The following is a 20,478-nucleotide window of genomic DNA, read 5'->3' as shown; positions in this document are numbered from 1 at the left end:
TGCTTTATCTCATTATTCAAAGGTGAGTAAGAAATCAAAATATTGCATGAAACTTTAGCTTTAAGTCAAAAGATCAGCATGAGGGAAAATGTCAGTCTGTGGTCTTTGTCGTATATATCATGTTCAACAGCCTTTATTTAATATAAAATTAATTAGATTAGCTATTATTGCCAAGGAGAACTATGTATTTAGAGTTCAAATAATAAGACATGGTATGATTGCTAGTTCAAATGACGAAATGTGGTATGATTGCCAGTTCAAGTGACAAGATGATGTATGATAGCCAATGAGAAGTGTCCACTAGAGTTCAAATGATGTGGAAGAAAATAGATTTTCATCATATAGATATAGTCTTTTAAATATGCTGTCCATTATTTGAGGTATGTTTCAAAAAACCAAAGTAGAACAAGATTTTCCATAATTTGCATGTTTAAGTTCGTTAAGTTCAGAGTAAGGGGAACAATTTACTATGATATGAAATATAAAATGGAAAATGGAAATGGGGAACGTGCCAAAGAGACATATTATAAATCAGGTATGCAGTTGTATTAGTATTTGGCACATCTCATATTGAAGGATATGATATGACCATGTCCCTTCAGTCATGGTTTATTGACTCTGCAAGATCTGAGGCATGGCTTTTAGACTCCTTAAGTATTGCATACTGGAGTCTGAAGTAGAAGTGGTATTACAATTTAAGCATTTGCATTAATACCATTGACATAGCAATAAGCCAGAAATCTCTCGGTGTCAACACTTTATATTAAAATTTTATTTATACTACAAAATCATTTAGTTTTGCCTAACACATCATCAATCCCTCTGAATACATATTTTGACACAATGAATAAATGATTGGATCCAATGAAGGAAGTGGTTTATAAAACATTGCCTTTCCTTTCGTTCTTTTAAAAATTACAGAAGTAAATTGATGCACACATTTAAGATTTAATTATCAAAATTACATCATGAACAATTTTGCCTAAAGAAAGTAACAAATTTTCATTAGGAGTACTATCTTTGAAATAGTTTATTATCTGCAAATTACTTAAAACATTCCTAAAATTGCTGAATCAGCAAAGTTTACTGTCGATTGATTTGGAGATTGACAAAAATGTCGTTAATTGAGGATTTGGAAGTTATTTTTCAACCATATTACTTTGTGACAATTTGTCTTTTTTTTATATGAAGGTCGTAATTTTATTTTATTTCTTCTAAGATTGTCGATATTAGTCATTCTACAAGGAGAATGAGCACGACTCGAGTACTTGGTCATGCATTTCACTTTTCCATTAAAAGATTTTAATCCTGTCTAGAAAATAAATCACTGTATTGTACCAAAACAAATAAACTTTGTGTTTTATTAGGTATTGATTTTCTTGCTCCTACATTTATTTTGTTTCTCATTTTAAAATCGTGAGTTTTTGCAGTAAAATAAACAGAATATTGTCAATTTAAAGTTAATCCTTCCTTTTTATGTAAATCCTTTATTGTTTAGTGAAGGTGGGTTAAAAATACCACCATTTAAATTGATTTTAAGTTTGCTGCATTGTTTTAATGACACACCACCGCACTAAATGCTTAGTGCAAAATTCCTAATAGATGCCATGAAATAAGGTCAAAACAAGAGTTGGACCTCATTTGTGGAAAGGAATTGTTTAAACTACATTGTGCATTAAGATTTCGGAGTAAAATATGCTTAAATGCTCATTTCAGTAATGAGATTTGTGCACTACAGCTGCAGTTTTAGATTTTAATTTTATGTAAATAATAACAGTTTAAAGCCAAATAGAAGACGTTTGTAAAACCATTCTTGACTTGTTTAATATAAAAATATTAATGATCCTTTTTTTCGAAGAGGATTAGCTCAAATTTTACAATCAGTATGCTCCCTTAAGGCCCTCACACTTGACTAACAATGTATCCCACATAATTCGAAAAAAACAAATGAATATTATGAATAATGCATAGGAAATTAATTGTTATCCTCCTGCCTTTCCCTGTTGGGACATTAATACCCTTGTCCGTCTGTAAATCCCAAAATTGGTTTCGGTTCTCTATCTTTAGTTTGCCACAACCAAATGTTATAGAACTTATACACAATGCTTATAAACACAAAACTGAGATCAAGTTCTAATTTGGATGGTGTCGATCACATTTAACTTTTTTCAGTTATGCCTCTTTATAACATTAATTTATATAGAACTGGGGGCATCTTCTGTGTAGACACATGAATACATTGTCCATTTAATTTTTGCTTTGAATACATTCATTTAATAATTTCATGCAAAAGCTAACTTATAAAAACAGTTGGATTTAAAGTATTTATATTTGACATATGTCACAGTGATTCAGGAAGATTTTCTAGATATCTTGACCAGAGATGTAAAAGACCTTTATAAAAATGCTTGTTCTTGTCTTTGGTATAATCAGTAATTGGATTGTATTTGATCCTAGTTGCATTCCATATCTATTTGTTACATAAGAGATTTTGTTGGACAGATATTATGGAATAGATCCATATTAACATCTATGTACATATAAGGCCTTATGGAAGACTTAATGATCACTAAATCAAAGCCAAGATATATTTTCAAACAGTTTATCTGAAGGGTATCACAAGGTGATTCCAGAATTAATTTGGCTGCCCTTATTTGATGTATATTTGTTCTACCATTATTGATTAATGCCTGGTATTTCCACAAATTCTGCAACAATAATCCAAAAAAGGAATAATATTTACATTGTAGTACAATTTCTTTGTTCCCATTTGGAATGATTTATTTGATTCTAGATAGAATATTTAGCCTTGTACGGAAAACTTGTACTATATATTAAGTAAATAAAAACTATCATATAACCTCCAAGTTCCAACAAAAAATACCTTTATGAAAAGTCCCTCTATTTTGTATCTTCAATGTCAAGTGACGTATTGGAAATTTTTTGCTGATTTTATGATCTTTCCCAAAGATTTCTTATCTGTAAAAAATTGGATCATCGCTTAGATTTTTCAAAAGGATTTTGTCACTTTGGTTGGCTTAAAACAATCATGTGATGATCTTTTTCCAAACACAACTGCACAAAACTCTCTATAACAATTTTATCACAATTTATGCAATTTGTAGATAAATAAACAAATAGAAAGCCAAAAAATCAACTTGATTAACTGGTTATTTCCTATTGAAGGGAAATGGAATGATTATTATTGAATGTCACTTTCGTGAAGTTTTATTGTATCAGTATTTTAAGTGTAAATTTGTTCAGATCTTTTCGACCCTATATAGAACTACAAAAAGAAGAGTTAATCTCTTAAAATTGGTTATTAGATACAAAATGTGACAAGAGTAACCTACTAAGAATAGAATGGCTTCATACACTATTATTATGTACAAGTCTCATTTGTGGTTTTATATTAACAATTATTTTCCCTTTCTATTAAACTGATCACGTATTGGTCCCTCAACAAAAGAGTAGTTGAAGAAATCCTTCTCATTTTCAAATTATATTTGTGGGTCTTTCAGCTTGATTGAAGCATTTACAGAAAGTGTAGTAATGCATACTGATCTAGTTTTATGACTGACAAAAAAACAATGCAATTTACCATGCATAAATGTTTCTTAATAAAGATTGACTGTGTAGTTTATCGAGAAGTTGTCACATTCATTAAGGATGTAGCTTTCATAGGCCTGTCAAAGACAGACATATTATAGCATTTTGTCTGTCCATCCAATGTGTGACAATAACTAAAGTAGGCTTTAATGAATCCTTACCAAAGACAGACATATTTACTTCATTTCAACTCTGGTGGATAGTTGTCTTATAAGCAATCACACCACATCTCCTTATTTTTATGCCCCATTTATGGGGATTATGTTTTTTGGTCTGTTTGTTCCTCCATCAGTCTTTTATCATCAAAAAATCTTCAACATATAAAAAAGTAAAATAAAAAAATACTTAATTCAGAAGAAAATTCCAAATGGATAACAACTGTTATATTCCTGACTTGGTACAGAAAATGCTGGAAAGATCCAATTATATGTTATACGAAACATTCAAGTAAAAAGACAAAAAATATATAATATCAAAGTTAAATTTTACTATGTAAACATTATAAACTTGCATAAATGCAGATATTATGTAACTCATAACTGTTCTTTTATTACAACATCATAAACATTTATGAAATAGCAAAAAATACAGATATCAAGGGAAAACTGTTTATTCCAAGAAAAAGTTGTGTTGAAACTTAATTTTCTCAAAATGTACTTCGGTTATTAGTAAGCTGTCGTTAGCCAAAGTGAACTTGACAATTTGTCATAAAACCTGCAGCACTTTCATTAGGACATGTAATTTAAGAAAAAAGACTTCTAATGAGTAGATGTAATATCTAGCTTTAAGACAGAAATGAAATTGATGTTTAAAATTCGCTACAAGCATTTTTGTAAAGAAAATTGAGTTTGTCTGAAACAAAAAGCTGACAAAATTTTAGGCACAGGAAATAAGTCATTATTGCAAAACATGTTGACGTAAATCAATTCTTGTGTAATAAAAGTGTGGGCTCAAAGGCATTGAGAAAATATATTATTAGATTGAAATAACTAAAAGCCATTTGAATTAGGAAGTTTCTGCCAACTTTGTTGAACTTAGATGTTATAGGTATACAAAAAATATGAAATGGTCATTCTCAAGACATTGTTGGGTTGTGTGAGGGGTAAATTTAATGCCCTAGATATCAGTGATATTGAATTGATATACATTATAAACTAACCTGCAATGAAAAGTGATTGATTGTTTGATGGCTGCAGTGCATCTAGAAGCAAACATTACATTCATATTCAGGACTGTAGCATGTTACTGAGATATAAAACCTAGTTTTGTATATCAGTGACCTGCTGAGTAGGACTTACAACATGTCAGCTTGTAAGGTTGTAGCAGAATCCATCAAAATTTTATAACAATTGTTAACAGTGCAGATTAACTAAAACTCACAGATGTATATATCTCTTAACTTGGAAAATTGCATTCTTTTTCATTTCTGCTCTCTAGCTAAGATTGTCTTCTTCAAATTTTATAAAACTCATATGCAATGCTTAGAGAAGCACAAACCATAGACATAATTCAGATTTAAGAATTGAGTCATTTATCATTCTAGAGTAATGTCCCCTTTTCAGTTCTAAAATAGCAAATCTTGGGCAAGTACATTGCTCTTCTCATACATATTCTTCTTTTTTTTATCTACACTGTTGAAAGTACAGAAACTGTCCTTATTAAAACTCAGCCCATTTAAACTGAAAAAATTCAATTATCTTATAATTTTCCTTATTTGTTTTGTTTTTAAAAATCTTATGGTGTTAAATAAATGCTTGAAATCATAATAAAATTGAGAATGGAAATGGGGAATGTGTCAAAGAGACAACAACCCGACCAAAATAAAAAAACACAACAACAGAAGGTCACCAACAGGTCTTCAATGTAGCGAGAAATTCCCGCACCCGCATAAGTCTTATTGTAAAAGAAGATTAAATTATAATAACCCATGGGGCAGCTGAAACAGATTCCCCTCGTAATCGTAGATCACAAAGTCTGTGAGTCCTATAGAAACGTTGCTTGTGATCTGATTAACCGATACTGACAGTGATAGTGGACAGTAAGTTAAAGGAGCTCAATGACTAATTGCAACATTTGTGGTGTTATTATAGATTTGATACAATGTATTATACCCTGTTGTCTGTAGAAAAAAAATAATTACTTCCACAAGATAGTATCTCTGTATTTAATAAGACAACTTCCTTGCTTTTTTCATTCTGTTTCCTGTGCTTTAGTTTGAGATTATTACTACAGCTCTCATTATTTCAATGTCTTGCGGGTTTTGGTCTTGTTTTGATGTTGTATATACAGATAATTAAGAGGATGTACAGGAAGTTGATATAATAGGTACATCGTGCTCTGATCTGTTATAATGTAAATGTATAGAAACTATAAGAACACTGCCATCAGGCTTGTCTGTAAGTCCCTTGGTAGACAGCCTTCCCTGCTTGACACAAGATTCTAAGAATAAATTGTGTCTGTGTTTCCTGTCGTAGACATTCTGATCTTCAGGACAAGGAATTATAGTACAAATTTGTTCTTTTAAGACTTAAACAGTTTTTATTTTATCACGGTTATTTAAGCCTCTTTATGAATTATATACTGTCTCAGACCCTTAAAACAAAATTCTTAACATTAAATTATCAACAATATCCAGAAATCAGACTAGAATATAAAAGAATATATATTTGATTAAATTAGAATGTTTTTTTTATTGAAATTAAGGGTATAAACAACACAAGTATTGTCTCCCTAAGTTCCCTTTTTGAACTAAAATTTTCATAGTCAACTATTTTTCATCATTCTGTCTTATCAATGATGTAAAAATAAAATAACTTAATTTTTTTTTCTCTCTTACCTTAGATCTCAATTTTGATGATAAATGGACATCATGTTAGTAATGATAAACCTTTCACAAGTGTTTTGCTTACCTGACAAAGAACCATTTTAAGCAATAGTCATTGTATGACATGACATATTATTTAGTTAATGTTTGTTTTTTCTGCAATATTGTGGAGTAAATAGCAAAGGAGGAAAAGAGAAATCACAATGAAAAAGCTTTAGTACCTGCGTACTTGGAGCCTCTAATTATACATCATTTTCTCCATTAATTTCTAATTCAACTTTTCATTTTGAGTTTTATTTCTCTTTTTATAATGACACTATTTTCTTCATGGATGTTTCATTATTTAAAGAAAATTAAAAATCGATCAAAATCCAACAACTCTGGAGTTGCTAATCAGTAATCAATATGTATCTCCATGTTAGTTTGAATTTCTGTAAAAAACAAGATTTCAACTGTAGAATAAGACTCCTTTTATTGCATTTTTCTTAGAACTCAACAACCAAGACAAATTAGGTATAATGGACATTTTTTGTTTGTGTAAATCTTTTCCACGATCATTTAAGGAAATGAAAATCTAGCAGTTTTATTGTTAAATGGTTTGGTAATTTCTAAATGTTTGTTTTGTAAATATATTTTACAATAAAAAACTTTAAGATAATAGTCGCATTGTTTTTTTAAATAAAAAAATTTCAAGACAAGAATCTTATGACATCAAAATTGTTAGTTTTTTCCCAAGTTATAGAAACAACAAATGATGGTATGATTGCCAATGAGATAACTATCCACAAAACTACAGATGAAGTGGATGTTGTCAGTTCAGTTATAGGTAACCATACAACCTTCAACATCTAACACAAAAAAACCAACACATTTGGAAGGAACTAATACATCTCTATCAACAACAAAAACACAAAGTACACACAGATACTGACAGCTAGTTTCAAGCCAATATCAACTTATATCTAAGACTACATTGTTGGAATACTCATTGATAATTTCTTGTATGTACCATGTATGCAGTTTGCTCTCCAAGTTAATATTGCATGCATGCAGTTTGCTCTCAACAGTTAACATTGCATGCATGCAGTTTGCGCTCAACAGTTAATATTGCATGCATGCAGTTTGCTCTCAACAATTATTTTTGCATGCATGCAGTTTGATTGCATTGACTCTTTGTACAGTTAATGTTACTGCATGCATGCAGTTTGCTAGTTATAAGTCTTTAAGCATCTTGCATGAATGCAGTTTGCATATTTTTTACAAGCATGTAGCGAGCATCCTTCAATAGATATAGGAAGATGTGGTGTGATTGCCAATGAGACAACTCTCCATCCAAATAACAATTTAAAAAAGTAAACCATTATAGGTCAATGTACGGCCTTCAACACGGATCCTTGGCTCACACTGAACAACAAGCTTTGAATAAAGACCCTAAAATTACTAGTGTAAAACCACTCAAACAGGAAAACCAACAGTCTTATCTATATAAAAAAAATGAGAAATGAGAAACACATTTGATTACGATGTTTTCACTTTTACCTTTCTTGAGTTATGCCCCATTTAAAATGAAAAAAATGCTGAATTTATCATTTTCTGTCTCAACTAAATGTCATGAGACTTAAATACATAATACTTATTACCACAAAACTCAGATCAAGTACAAATGTTGGTATTGTCACTTTTCCCTCTCTTCAGTTATTTCCCTTTATATTTTTATATGATATGCAAGCAGGGGCATCATCTGTGTCCCATGGACATATTCCTAATTTATTTTATCTATCAAATGATATTTGGAGTTTCCCATTTCAAAATCCCATTATCATTAAACAAACAAAAAATATAGCATTTGGTTTGAATGCATGGATGTGCTCAAAAGGCTTTATAAAAGTCCAAAGTCAAAAAAAAAAAATTGTTTTAGTTGTTTGTTTTGGGATTTTTTTAAAAAGTTAAAAATACATAAGTTTTAATTCAGCAGGTTTGTTGTAGCTGTAAATGTTTTTCTAAGATATAATTTAGGAGCTGTTTATGGCATATAAATGCTGCATATGATTACTAAGTCCACTTTAGGTGACTTTAAGATAAAATTTAGAAGACAGGATAAACTTTCTTTGGCATGAACTTGGTTTGAGGCATCTTTTTAGATGAATAACAACAAATTCCAATGACGACTTGAGACAACCGGTATTAAAGATTTTGACACCAATCTTTAAGATTAATTTTCCAGTTTTCGTTCATCAGGTGTGAAATGAGATTAATTTTCTGCACATAACAGCTGATGATGGCCTGACAGATCTTACAAAATCTTCTTGGTTCATTGTAAGACAGAAGCCTCAAGGCTTACAAATAAATAGCTGTGTTAGTAAGAAAGTTATTTCACCAAATTGAACAAGGATTGCTTTTTGTTGTTGAAGATGATCACATGTGCAGGCAGTAATTTGGAGAGTTTCTTGACAAGGGTTACAATTTAACCAATCCTAATTATCTCCATAGAGCCAGAAAATTTCTCCTCATTAGTAACATATTGAACCAAGCAGAGCAAATTACCAATTTTTTTATCGCTGTTGAAAAAAGAGTTCTAATTTGAAGGAAATTTGAAATAAAAGACTAAAATTTATTTTTGCTAAGTGATTGCACTTTGTACTTTCCATTAAAAAAACAAACATGTAATAATGCTCTGTTTAGAAAAGTACTATTGAAATAAAGTATCATGAAATGTTTTCAAAATCATGTACTAGTAAGAATGAAGGGCATATGTTGATGTGGTAATATAAGGTCATTCCTCAAGAAAAACATGACCATATTAAGATGAGAAAGAAAATTTAATTTGAATGAAAGCCATGCAAATATTAGGTAAAGTTCTTCTATTGGTATTGATGCATTAGTACAAAGTTAGTAAAATTATTACAGCAAATAAGTTAAAATGGTAAACGTCCGCTCACAGTGAACTGGTGTCAAAACTTTGTAAAATAGAAGTCAAAACAATAAGATTATTAGATATTATTTTCACATCTATAAAACAGAGGAATACCTGTCTTAAATGTGACAAAGCAGGTGAATTAGGTCCATATTTAGTCAAGGGTAGTTAAGATATGATGAATGATGAACAAAAACCGATCTCTACTGCAAAAGCAGGTGAAAATTATGAATTTGAAGTTCATCATACAATTAAATAGCAATCAATTGTCACAAATAACAACATAAAAACATCATAAGAGCTTCAATATTGTTTGTTTAAAATATAGATCTAAAAGGGCAATTAAATTACTTTTTTTTTAAACAGGAACTGTTCACTCTAACATTGGATTATATCACTAGTTCAATTGTAAAAATTATAAGTCAAATGTTACATAAAAAGCTTGAAATATGACTGAATCTTGCTTTACACACCTAAAACAATTATATGATTGCAGTAAGGGTATATCCAATGCTATCATATATGACTGAATATTTTCCATTACTCCTTGTAGGTTCCATTACTTAAAACATGAATCTAATAATGAGTTCTTTACATATTAATGTGAAAAGAAATAAGCTAGCAAAATGAATAAGGAGAAACATCTAATGAAATAATACCCCCATCCTATATTAATGTTTTATAAAAAGGTGGTTATTAGGGAACAAAATTATGTTATGCAATTTCATTGCTTTTGGTGATCAGGCGAACACTATAGTTAATTGCATGTGAATCTTGGACTGCGCAGCCATATGTTTTTTTAAGAAAAAAAATATCAAGTCTTTTGGTCCTGTCAAAAACAATTACGTTACCATGGTAACCCATCATTAACAGAAAGGAAAAGAAAATCTTTTGTAGAAGACATCAATAACGACTTTGTTGCCTTTAGGTGTAAATGAAGTTAGAAACTATTGGATCGCTAGCAAGATGCGGCAGAAAATTTACAAATTAGTTAGAAAAATGGATATGGCCGATAGGGCCTTGTTAGGCTTCATAGATCAATTGCATTATGGAAAAGTCATTATTTTCCTAGTGGTAAGATGATGAATCCCTTAACTGACGATTTTGAAATATTACTCCACATTTAGATGTTGAAAAATTACCTTGAAGGTGTAGAAAGATTGACTTTTACAGATATAATTGGAAAGAATATTGTGATTTTCTTGTTATATTGTAGGGATTATCAGGAAAAGAATTAGAAAGAAGAAAATTGTTTGCTTGGTCTCAAAAATGTCTGATTCTATTATTGAAATAGATGCAATTCATAAATCATACAAATTTAAAAATTCCTAACATAACAAAAAATCTTGTATCCATAAATAGATTAGTAAGGAGTTGTTATAAAGACTATAATGCTTGAAGATTGTTTAGTTAAAGAGAGAAAAAAAATTGTTTTAGGAGATTATTTCTGTGTTTCCACTACATATTTCATACTTTAAAGCTGTATTTTACAAAAGTAGAACATAAAATGCTCTATACAAAACTTCACAAAAATTGTTCTATTTTCCTACATTTTGTTACATGTAATTGTTTATGTAGAGACTAAATAATTTTCATCTTGAAAAAAACCAGACTTCATATTTAAGGTCAAACTTTCTATTGAAATGGAGTTATACTTTTAAAATCAAAATATGGTTATTTCTACTGTTCCTTGGCATACAAAAACTAGTCTGGTTTCTTGTAACAATTTAAAAAGAATGATTGGTCTCAGTCATTTTGTCATTTAAGAGTCATTGTATTAGCTGTTATACATATTGTGATGATGATTTTGATTTTAAATTTCAGCTTGAAAAGCTATATAAAAGGGAACAATTATGTGATGTATACTCCTTCAAAGGCATTGAATACCATTCATCCTTTACATTTCTCATTGGCATTAATTTGTCAAGGGAAATAACTTATATTTAGATATAATGGTATCCATATTGATTCAAAGACGATTTTACAAGAAAGGGCTATGTACACTTCACTACATATATACAGATTTTTCTAGTCAGCTGGGATTATTTCTCAATTTGTTTATACCCTGAGGAACAAAACTGTGTGTCTTAATCTCATACGCAGCTTGAAACTTTCTAAAATAATAAATTTAGGCAAATTAGGATAAATAAAAGAGATCAAATAGGATATGCGCTAAAAACAAATCTTTTAATATAATGATGAGACCATTCTACCTTTCTAATCACTGACATTGACACTGATACTGTATTTCGTAAAGGTACTTATTAAGCCTTTCGTTCCTACCTGTAATTAAGGTAATTGGTGTTACATTAATTAGGATTCTATGTACAACATCCATTAACATGCCCAACAAATGTGATAAAGCTTAAATGAATATTATGTTGGACCATAATTAGAAAACAGCATAATGTCAGATGATTACTTCACTTTATAGAGACAAACATGCAAGACTTTACATTGATATAATAGGGTCTGATAAAGAATTAGTATAGAAAACATCACCAGGATATTGGTTTTTAGCACAACTTTTCCATTTATATATTAAAAATCTTAATCTTTACTACCAAATTGATACTTTTCTCATAGTTTGTTGATTGTGTAAGTGCATTAGGTTAAGTTTTATTGTGGATTTTATCTTATGCGTTGTTAGCATCAAGACTTGAACGGGTGATTTGTAACATGTAGTACATTTTGGATGTAAGTAAATTAAAGGTACCAGATATTATCAATGACTCTTTTATTTGTTTTCCTTGTTGTTTATAGATATAGGAAGATGTGGTGTGAGTGCCAATGAGACAACTCTCCATCCAAATAACAATTTAAAAAGTAAACCATTTTAGGTTAAAGTACTGCCTTCAACACGGAGCCTTGGCTCACACCAAACAACAAGCTATAAAGGGCCCCAAAATTACTAGTGTAAAACCATTCAAACGGGAAAACCAACGGTCGAATCTATATAAACAAAAGTTTTGTCTATTAAACTGTAAATTTAAGTAAAAAGCAAAGTAATTGAGTAATGTCTGTTGCAGCCCATAAAGCTCTGTTCAGTAGTTGTTATTTACCAGTATACATGCTATTTACCAGTATACATGCTATTTACCTCAGTATACATGTTATTTACCAGTATACATGCTATTTACCTCAGGATACATGTTATTTACCAGTATACATGCTATTTACCTCAGGATACATGTTATTTACCTGGATACATGCTATTTACCAGTATACATGTTATTTACCTAGGTACATGCTATTTACCTCAGGATACATGCTATTTACCAGTATACATGTTATTTACCTGGATACATGCTATTTACCAGTATACATGTTATTTACCTGGATACATGCTATTTACCTCAGGATACATGCTATTTACCAGTATACATGCTATTTACCTCAGGATACATGCTATTTACCAGTATACATGCTATTTACCAGTATACATGCTATTTAATGCTATTTACCAGTATACATGCTATTTACCTGGATACATGCTATTTACCAGTATACATGCTATTTACCAGTATAAATGTTATTTACCTCAGGATACATGCTATTTACCAGTATACATGTTATTTACCTGGATACATGCTATTCACCAGTATACATGCTATTTACCTGGATACATGCTATTCACCTGGATACATGCTATTTACCTGGATACATGCTATTTACCAGTATACATGTTATTTACCTCAAGATACATGCTATTTACCAGTATACATGCTATTTACCTGGATACATGCTATTTACCAGTATACATGCTATTTACCTGGATACATGCTATTTACCAGTATACATGCTATTTACCAGTATAAATGTTATTTACCTCAGGATACATGCTATTTACCAGTATACATGTTATTTACCTGGATACATGCTATTCACCAGTATACATGCTATTTACCTGGATACATGCTATTCACCTGGATACATGCTATTTACCAGTATACATGTTATTTACCTCAAGATACATGCTATTTACCAGTATACATGTTATTTACCTCAAGATACATGCTATTTACCAGTATACATGCTATTTACCTGGATACATGCTATTTACCAGTATACATGCTATTTACCTGGATACATGCTATTTACCAGTATACATGTTATTTACCTGTATACATGTTATTTACCTGGATACATGCTATTTACCTGGATACATGCTATTTACCAGTATACATGTTATTTACCTCAGGATACATGCTATTTACCAGTATACATGCTATATACCAGTATACATTCTATTTACCTGGATACATGCTATTTACCTGTATACATGCTATTTACCTGTATATATGCTATTTACCAGTATATATGCTATTTACCAGTATATATGCTATTTACCTGGATACATGATATTTACCAGGATACATGCTATATACCAGTATACATTCTATTTACCTGGATACATGCTATTTACCTGTATACATGCTATTTACCTGTATATATGCTATTTACCAGTATATATGCTATTTACCAGTATATATGCTATTTACCTGGATACATGATATTTACCAGGATACATGCTATTTACCAGTATACATTCTATTAACCTGGATACATGCTATTTACCTGTATACATGCTATTTACATGTATACATGTTATTTACCTGGATACATGCTATTTACCAGTATACATGCTATTTACCTGGATACATGCTATTTACCAGTATACATGTTATTTACCTCAGGATACATGCTATTTACCAGTATACATGCTATATACCAGTATACATTCTATTTACCTGGATACATGCTATTTACCTGAATACATGCTATTTACCTGGATACATGCTATTTACCAGTATACATGCTATTTACCTGGATACATGCTATTTACCAGTATACATGCTATTTACCAGTATATATGCTATTTACCAGTATATATGCTATTTACCTGGATACATGCTATTTACCAGTATACATTCCTATTTACCTAGATACATGCTATTTACCAGTATACATACTATTTACCAGTATACATGCTATTTACCAGTATATATGCTATTTACCTGGATACATGTTATTTACCAGTATACATTTACCTGGATACATGCTATTTACCAGTATACATGATATTTACCAGTATACATTTACCTGGATACATGCTATTTACCTGGATACATGCTATTTACCTGGATACATGCTATTTACCAGTATACATGCTATTTACCAGTATATATGCTATTTACCAGTATACATTCCTATTTACCTAGATACATGCTATTTACCAGTATACATACTATTTACCAGTATATATGCTATTTACCTGGATACATGTTATTTACCAGTATACATTTACCTGGATACATGCTATTTACCTGGATACATGCTATTTACCAGTATACATGATATTTACCAGTATACATTTACCTGGATACATGCTATTTACCTGGATACATGCTATTTACCTGGATACATGCTATTTACCAGTATACATGCTATTTACCTGGATACATGCTATTTACCAGTATACATTCCTATTTACCTAGATACATGCTATTTACCAGTATACATACTATTTACCAGTATACATGCTATTTACCAGTATATATGCTATTTACCTGGATACATGTTATTTACCAGTATACATTTACCTGGATACATGCTATTTACCTGGATACATGCTATTTACCAGTATACATGATATTTACCAGTATACATTTACCTGGATACATGCTATTTACCTGGATACATGCTATTTACCAGTATACATTTACCTGGATATATGCTATTTACCTGGATACATGCTATTTACCTGGATACATGCTATTCACCTGGATACATGTTATTTACCTGGATACATGCTATTTACCTGGATACATGCTATTTACCTGGATACATGTTATTTACCTTGATACATGCTATTTACCTGGATACATGTTATTTACCTGGATACATGTTATTTACCTGGATACATGCTATTTACCTGGATACATGCTATTTACCTGGATACATGCTATTTACCTGGATACATGCTATTTACCTGGATACATGCTATTTACCAGTATACATGCTATTTACCTGGATACATGTTATTTACTTTGATACATGCTATTTACCTGGATACATGTTATTTACCTGGATACATGTTATTTACCAGTATACCTGCTATTTACCTGGATTCATATTATTTACCTGTATACATGCTATTTGCCTGGATACATGCTATTTAACAATATACCTGCTATTTACCTGTATACATGCTATTTACCTGGATACATGCTATTTAACAGTATACCTGTTATTTACCTGGATACATGCTATTTACCAGTATACCTGCTATTTACCTGGATACATGCTATTTACCAGTATACATGCTACTGAAAAGAAATGAATTGACTGCAAGCGAATAGACTCAATCTAAACTGTAATGGTGAAGTGGTAAATGCCAATATGACTTAACAAAGTGTTACAATTTATTATACGATGCATTATGCTAAGATTAGGTGATACAATATTTTTTCAGCCTCCTGTTAATAATTGTCTGTCTCCTGAGTTAATTTGTTCTTTTTTTTTTGTACCTGCAAAAAAACTCACCTAGACATTGTTCTCCTAAAAATTGATCATAAATTTAAATACTTAAACATTTTTATCGGTTGCTTTAACTCTCTTTAACAAGTGCATCTGGGTTCACATTTTTAGCGATTTAAAGATTGCTAGATCCGTACAGTTCACCAAGGCACTTCCTTTGAATTAATATTCTCTCAATTCACTTGCAACTCCTGTATCTTTTATAGATAATAACAATAGATGAACAAATTTATAGATCTATTTGGCCGTACAGAAAATTGCAGTCAATTTGTGAAAATGCATGCTTTCACAGTTTAGGATTGAGTTTTATTGATTTAAGATAATAAAATTCAAAAGCTGGCTCAAGTTTTTATCCTTGTCTATTAGTTTTATCATCGTCAAATAAACATTGTGAGATAATTGTATAAAAAACACCATCACATTGTGTAATTCGTCAGTCGACTTGAAAAATTTAATTTTCATCCTAATGGTAGAGCGCATTAATTTTCTTCTCCACAGTAACATGGGAATATTGTAGAGGTCAAAATGTAATGAAAATTTACACAAATTTAATTATTAGATGAATATTAGTAAAGATATGACATTTTTTGGTTGAGAATTGGGAATATGAAAAATTAATGTAATAAAGAAAAAGAAAAATCTAATGAATTTTCACGGCCAAGGGTTTGTTCACAATGAATTTTGGGATAAATTACAATTGATAACTTTTTCTTCTTGAAAATGTTTTCTTTAATTGACAGACTTTTTAAAGTGTTACTGATATTTGAAATAGTATTTATTTTAGTTAGTATTTTTCTGAAACTTTACCGATTTGGACATGGTTAATTAAATCTTGGTATGAGAAATGATGGCTGCCTCAATTTCTTTGTAAGAGCTAAAACATTTACGCAAAAGGTAATTTATGTAACTTTGGTCACATAACGTTCGAAAGTCTACCACAAATTTAGAAAAATGACCTGGAAATATTGGATTAAATTTGAAGAGTACTTTTCTTATGAAGTGTATTGTCCGTTGTTTTCTCATTTGGAAGTACCGCACTATTCATTAAATTTATAAGAAATTACAAAATTGATAGGTAATTGACGCTCAGCATGTTAAATTTAATGCTACGTTACATATTTTCCCCATTTTGTTCACAACTTTTTTAATGAGCTTGACTTTTTATGGCTCCCCATATTTCTGTAGTCCTGTTATAGCTAATATCCTGTAATTTGATTCTGACAGATATTTTCCTACGACTATGATCCATTTGTCATACTTGTGAGGTCTCCCATTCTAGAAGAAACCTTGTAAAGTGAAGTTTTTCATATGTACTAAATATGTAAAAACATATATACAAGGTTTCATGTGTCTGGTTTTAATATTACATTCTAATTCATTTTTAGATCTGCCTTATAATTTCTGTGTCACATATTTTCATATCATCTCAAATTTCATACCTGCATTGATACCATTTTCTTTTACAGATTCAAAGTACTGTACTTAGTACTTCTCTCATACTAATACCTTAAATGAATCAGTAAGAAACTTTGAAATGACTTTTTCTACCTGGAATATTGAAGAGTTTAAGTTGTGGTATATTGATATGGTTCTTTAATTACTTTTAGACTGTTTGACTTTGAAAACCAATTTTGTACTTTTTCTTCTTTTCTTCCCTCTGAAATACACAGGTTTGACTTTTAAGTTTTCTGGTGTAATTTTCACTTATCATGTCCTCCTATTGGTAAGTTTGTGGTTAGATCCAAAATACAATAAAATCATACTCCATCTCCCAAGGATGTATATAGGTTTTGCTCATTGTTAAAGGCCAAATAATGAAATATAGTTGTTAACAATCATGTCTTTTACACTCTGGTGGATAATTGTTTCATTGTTTATATATTATACCACTTTTTGGTATTTTTGTATAAAAATATGTTTCAGTAAGCTTTTTTATTAAACAATTGTATTATGTTTTGCAGCACCAAAGAAAGATGAGATCTTGTCAAGAAGTGGACTAACTGGTGTAGAGATATTACAGATTGGTCTTGGCAATGGGGTATGTATCTGATATCAATGAAATTGTATTTGAAAACGAGCATAGAATATTGCACATAGAAAAGCCTGAAAGTGCCTTATAAAATACAGAAAATCTAGTGTGCTGTCAATTCAACAGCCTTATCCTTGTTATGATTTTAAAACAGATACCAGAGTAACATTCAAACTCATTAGTAAACAATAAACTAACTTCACCATCCTGACCATGGCTAAAAAGGAAAAGACAACATAGAAAACTAACATGTTAGTTTACTAAAGACTGGGCAACACAAACCCAGCCAAAAACTGAGGGGGATTTAGAAGTTCTTAAGTTTAGAATAACCATGATGAAACATTACAGAAGGAGGGGAAAAGATACTAGAGGAACATTCAAACTCATAATTCAAAAATAAACTGACCATGTTATGACTAAAAATGAAAAAGACAAACAGACATGTAATAGTATTCAAAACACAACATAGAAAAATAAAAACTAAGTAACACCAGTCATGCCAGAACAGAAAAGTACAGTACAGTATTCTCGTGGAACTGTAATCAGTTATCTAACATAGCTAGATAGTTTGAAAGATGATGAAGAAATGACAGGTAAGTGGATGATGTCAACTTGTTGTTTTAGAGGCTTGTAAAACTGGGGTTGGAGTATAAAGCTCTCAGATAGATTACCAATAGGTTCTTCCGTTTTTTCTCTCCAAAACAGCTTTAACTAAACCATTAGGCCAGCAGGTTTCAAGAAGGACCATTTATTCATGCTGTTCCCCGGTTTTTAACCCTAGGCATGAAAAATATCACTATACAGGGAGTTATTTATGTTAATTGCTATTGATTTTGTCATATAATCCGATTAAATATTAATTTTTAAAAGTAGAAAAATATTATATCATCCTTTTATTTGATTTGTAATTACTGATTATTCTATAGAGGGTTGTATATATTGTGTATACTGTCAAGTAATTGTGAAGAGAAATTCAATAAGCATCAAAGAATAAAAAGTCAGTCCAGATTGGTCAGTTGTCTGATTCAGATTGGTCAGTTGTCTGATGTCACACGTTGTCCCCAGCTGTCCTCGACATGATCCCTCTACAATTATACCACTGTCATTGATTTCTTATCATTGGCAATTGTGTGGGAAAGTATCTGACAAGGTTTTTGAAGGTACCATTTGTTAACGAAAGGCATCACCAACTTCCACATTGAAAAGTTGCTCTCATATTTGGACAGTCTTTATATGGCATGGCTGATTTTAGTTTGCAGTGCACCACAATTGTCATCTAAGATTTTTAGAATTTTAAAATTGTTTAAGAATTAAAAAAAAATCTTTCTTGTCCAAAGAATCTATTTTGCAGAGGGGGGAAGTAATAAGTGGTTAATAGTGAGTAGTAATGAAAGAGACATCAGATGGTCAAAGTTGAGGAAATTGGAACAAGCTCATTAAAATTGATTTTTAAGTCAGATTGAAAGAAAGAAAAGAGCAATATAAAAAGAAAAACAAATGAAAGAGAAATAAAAAATGAAAACAAATGAAAGAGAAATATTAAATTGTCAGGAAAGTACATGTGGACTTAAGACTTGACAATATACAGTTTTCAGACATATCAAATTTTTTATTGCAGTAAATTTGATACTCTTAGGCTTAACTACTTTACTCAATATCTATAGTTAGTCAAAAATGGTGAAAAAAGGATTAAATGTAGTCTACAACACATTAGACAAACCTCTGGTTTCTGTCCCAATAATAAAAAAGAAAATAATTATAGAAGACAATTCATGATGATCATTCTAAAAAAAGGAATTTCATTTTATTTTGAATATAGAAAAATTCTTAAAAAATTTATACTTTTAAAGTGGGAAGGACTGTTTTTATAATTGAGCCATGATTGATTTTAAATAGTTGAATTTTCACTGAATTTCATCAGTGCAGATTAATTATTTTTAGGGGAATTTCATTATTATATATAATTTTGTTTGTAAATTAGGATAAGACAACTGTTAAATGAACATGAGAACCCACAAATTGGTGGTGTGGCTTAACACCAATGTAGAATTACATTCTAAGCTGGTCTTTTCTTCTAATGTGAACTTAATTATCTATATTAAATCCTAAACTATCCATTGGATATATATATATAGCCTTGAAATGTGATGTCAACATAATAATCTGGCAAAACCTATTATTACATTCTTAAATTGCAAGCTGAGATACATTGGGCTTATAGATATCATCAAGATGCTTACTTGCACCAAGAAGAAAATAAAAACACATCAAAATTATGATACAAATTTGTGATACAAAGTGTCTTCTGTTATTATGTAGGCGATGCTTCAATGACAGATAATGAGAACTAAGGACAATTGCAAACCAAACAAGTTATTATAAGGAAGTGATGCAGTACATTATTAGTGTGCAGGTGTTTTATTTTATTATAAATCCTCTTGGATAGTTTGACATATGTTTTGAGCTTCAAACTTGTTTCATTTCTACATTAAATTAGAAGGCGTCTCAATAAAAACAAAATGGAAACAGAAATTTTATTTGTCAGTCATTTCAATTTAGTTA

General features: G+C 30.4%; 1 protein-coding gene across 2 annotated transcripts in view; it reads left to right on the top strand.

Moving 5' to 3' along the window:
* The window catches only part of LOC134707074 (receptor-type tyrosine-protein phosphatase N2-like), a 126,115-nt gene that overhangs the window by 62,249 nt on the left and 43,388 nt on the right, over positions 1-20,478 (top strand). For both annotated transcript variants that reach the window (XM_063566563.1, XM_063566562.1), the window contains exon 10: positions 17,849-17,925. In XM_063566563.1, coding sequence (XP_063422633.1) covers positions 17,849-17,925 — 77 coding nt within the window. The remainder of the gene's footprint in view (positions 1-17,848; positions 17,926-20,478) is intronic.

This window comes from Mytilus trossulus, chromosome 2 (genome assembly GCF_036588685.1).
Source record: "Mytilus trossulus isolate FHL-02 chromosome 2, PNRI_Mtr1.1.1.hap1, whole genome shotgun sequence".
NCBI classification, from domain to species: Eukaryota; Metazoa; Mollusca; class Bivalvia; order Mytilida; family Mytilidae; genus Mytilus; species Mytilus trossulus.
The sequence above is the reverse complement of the archived record's forward strand: the minus strand, read 5'-3'. Positions and strand labels throughout refer to the sequence as shown.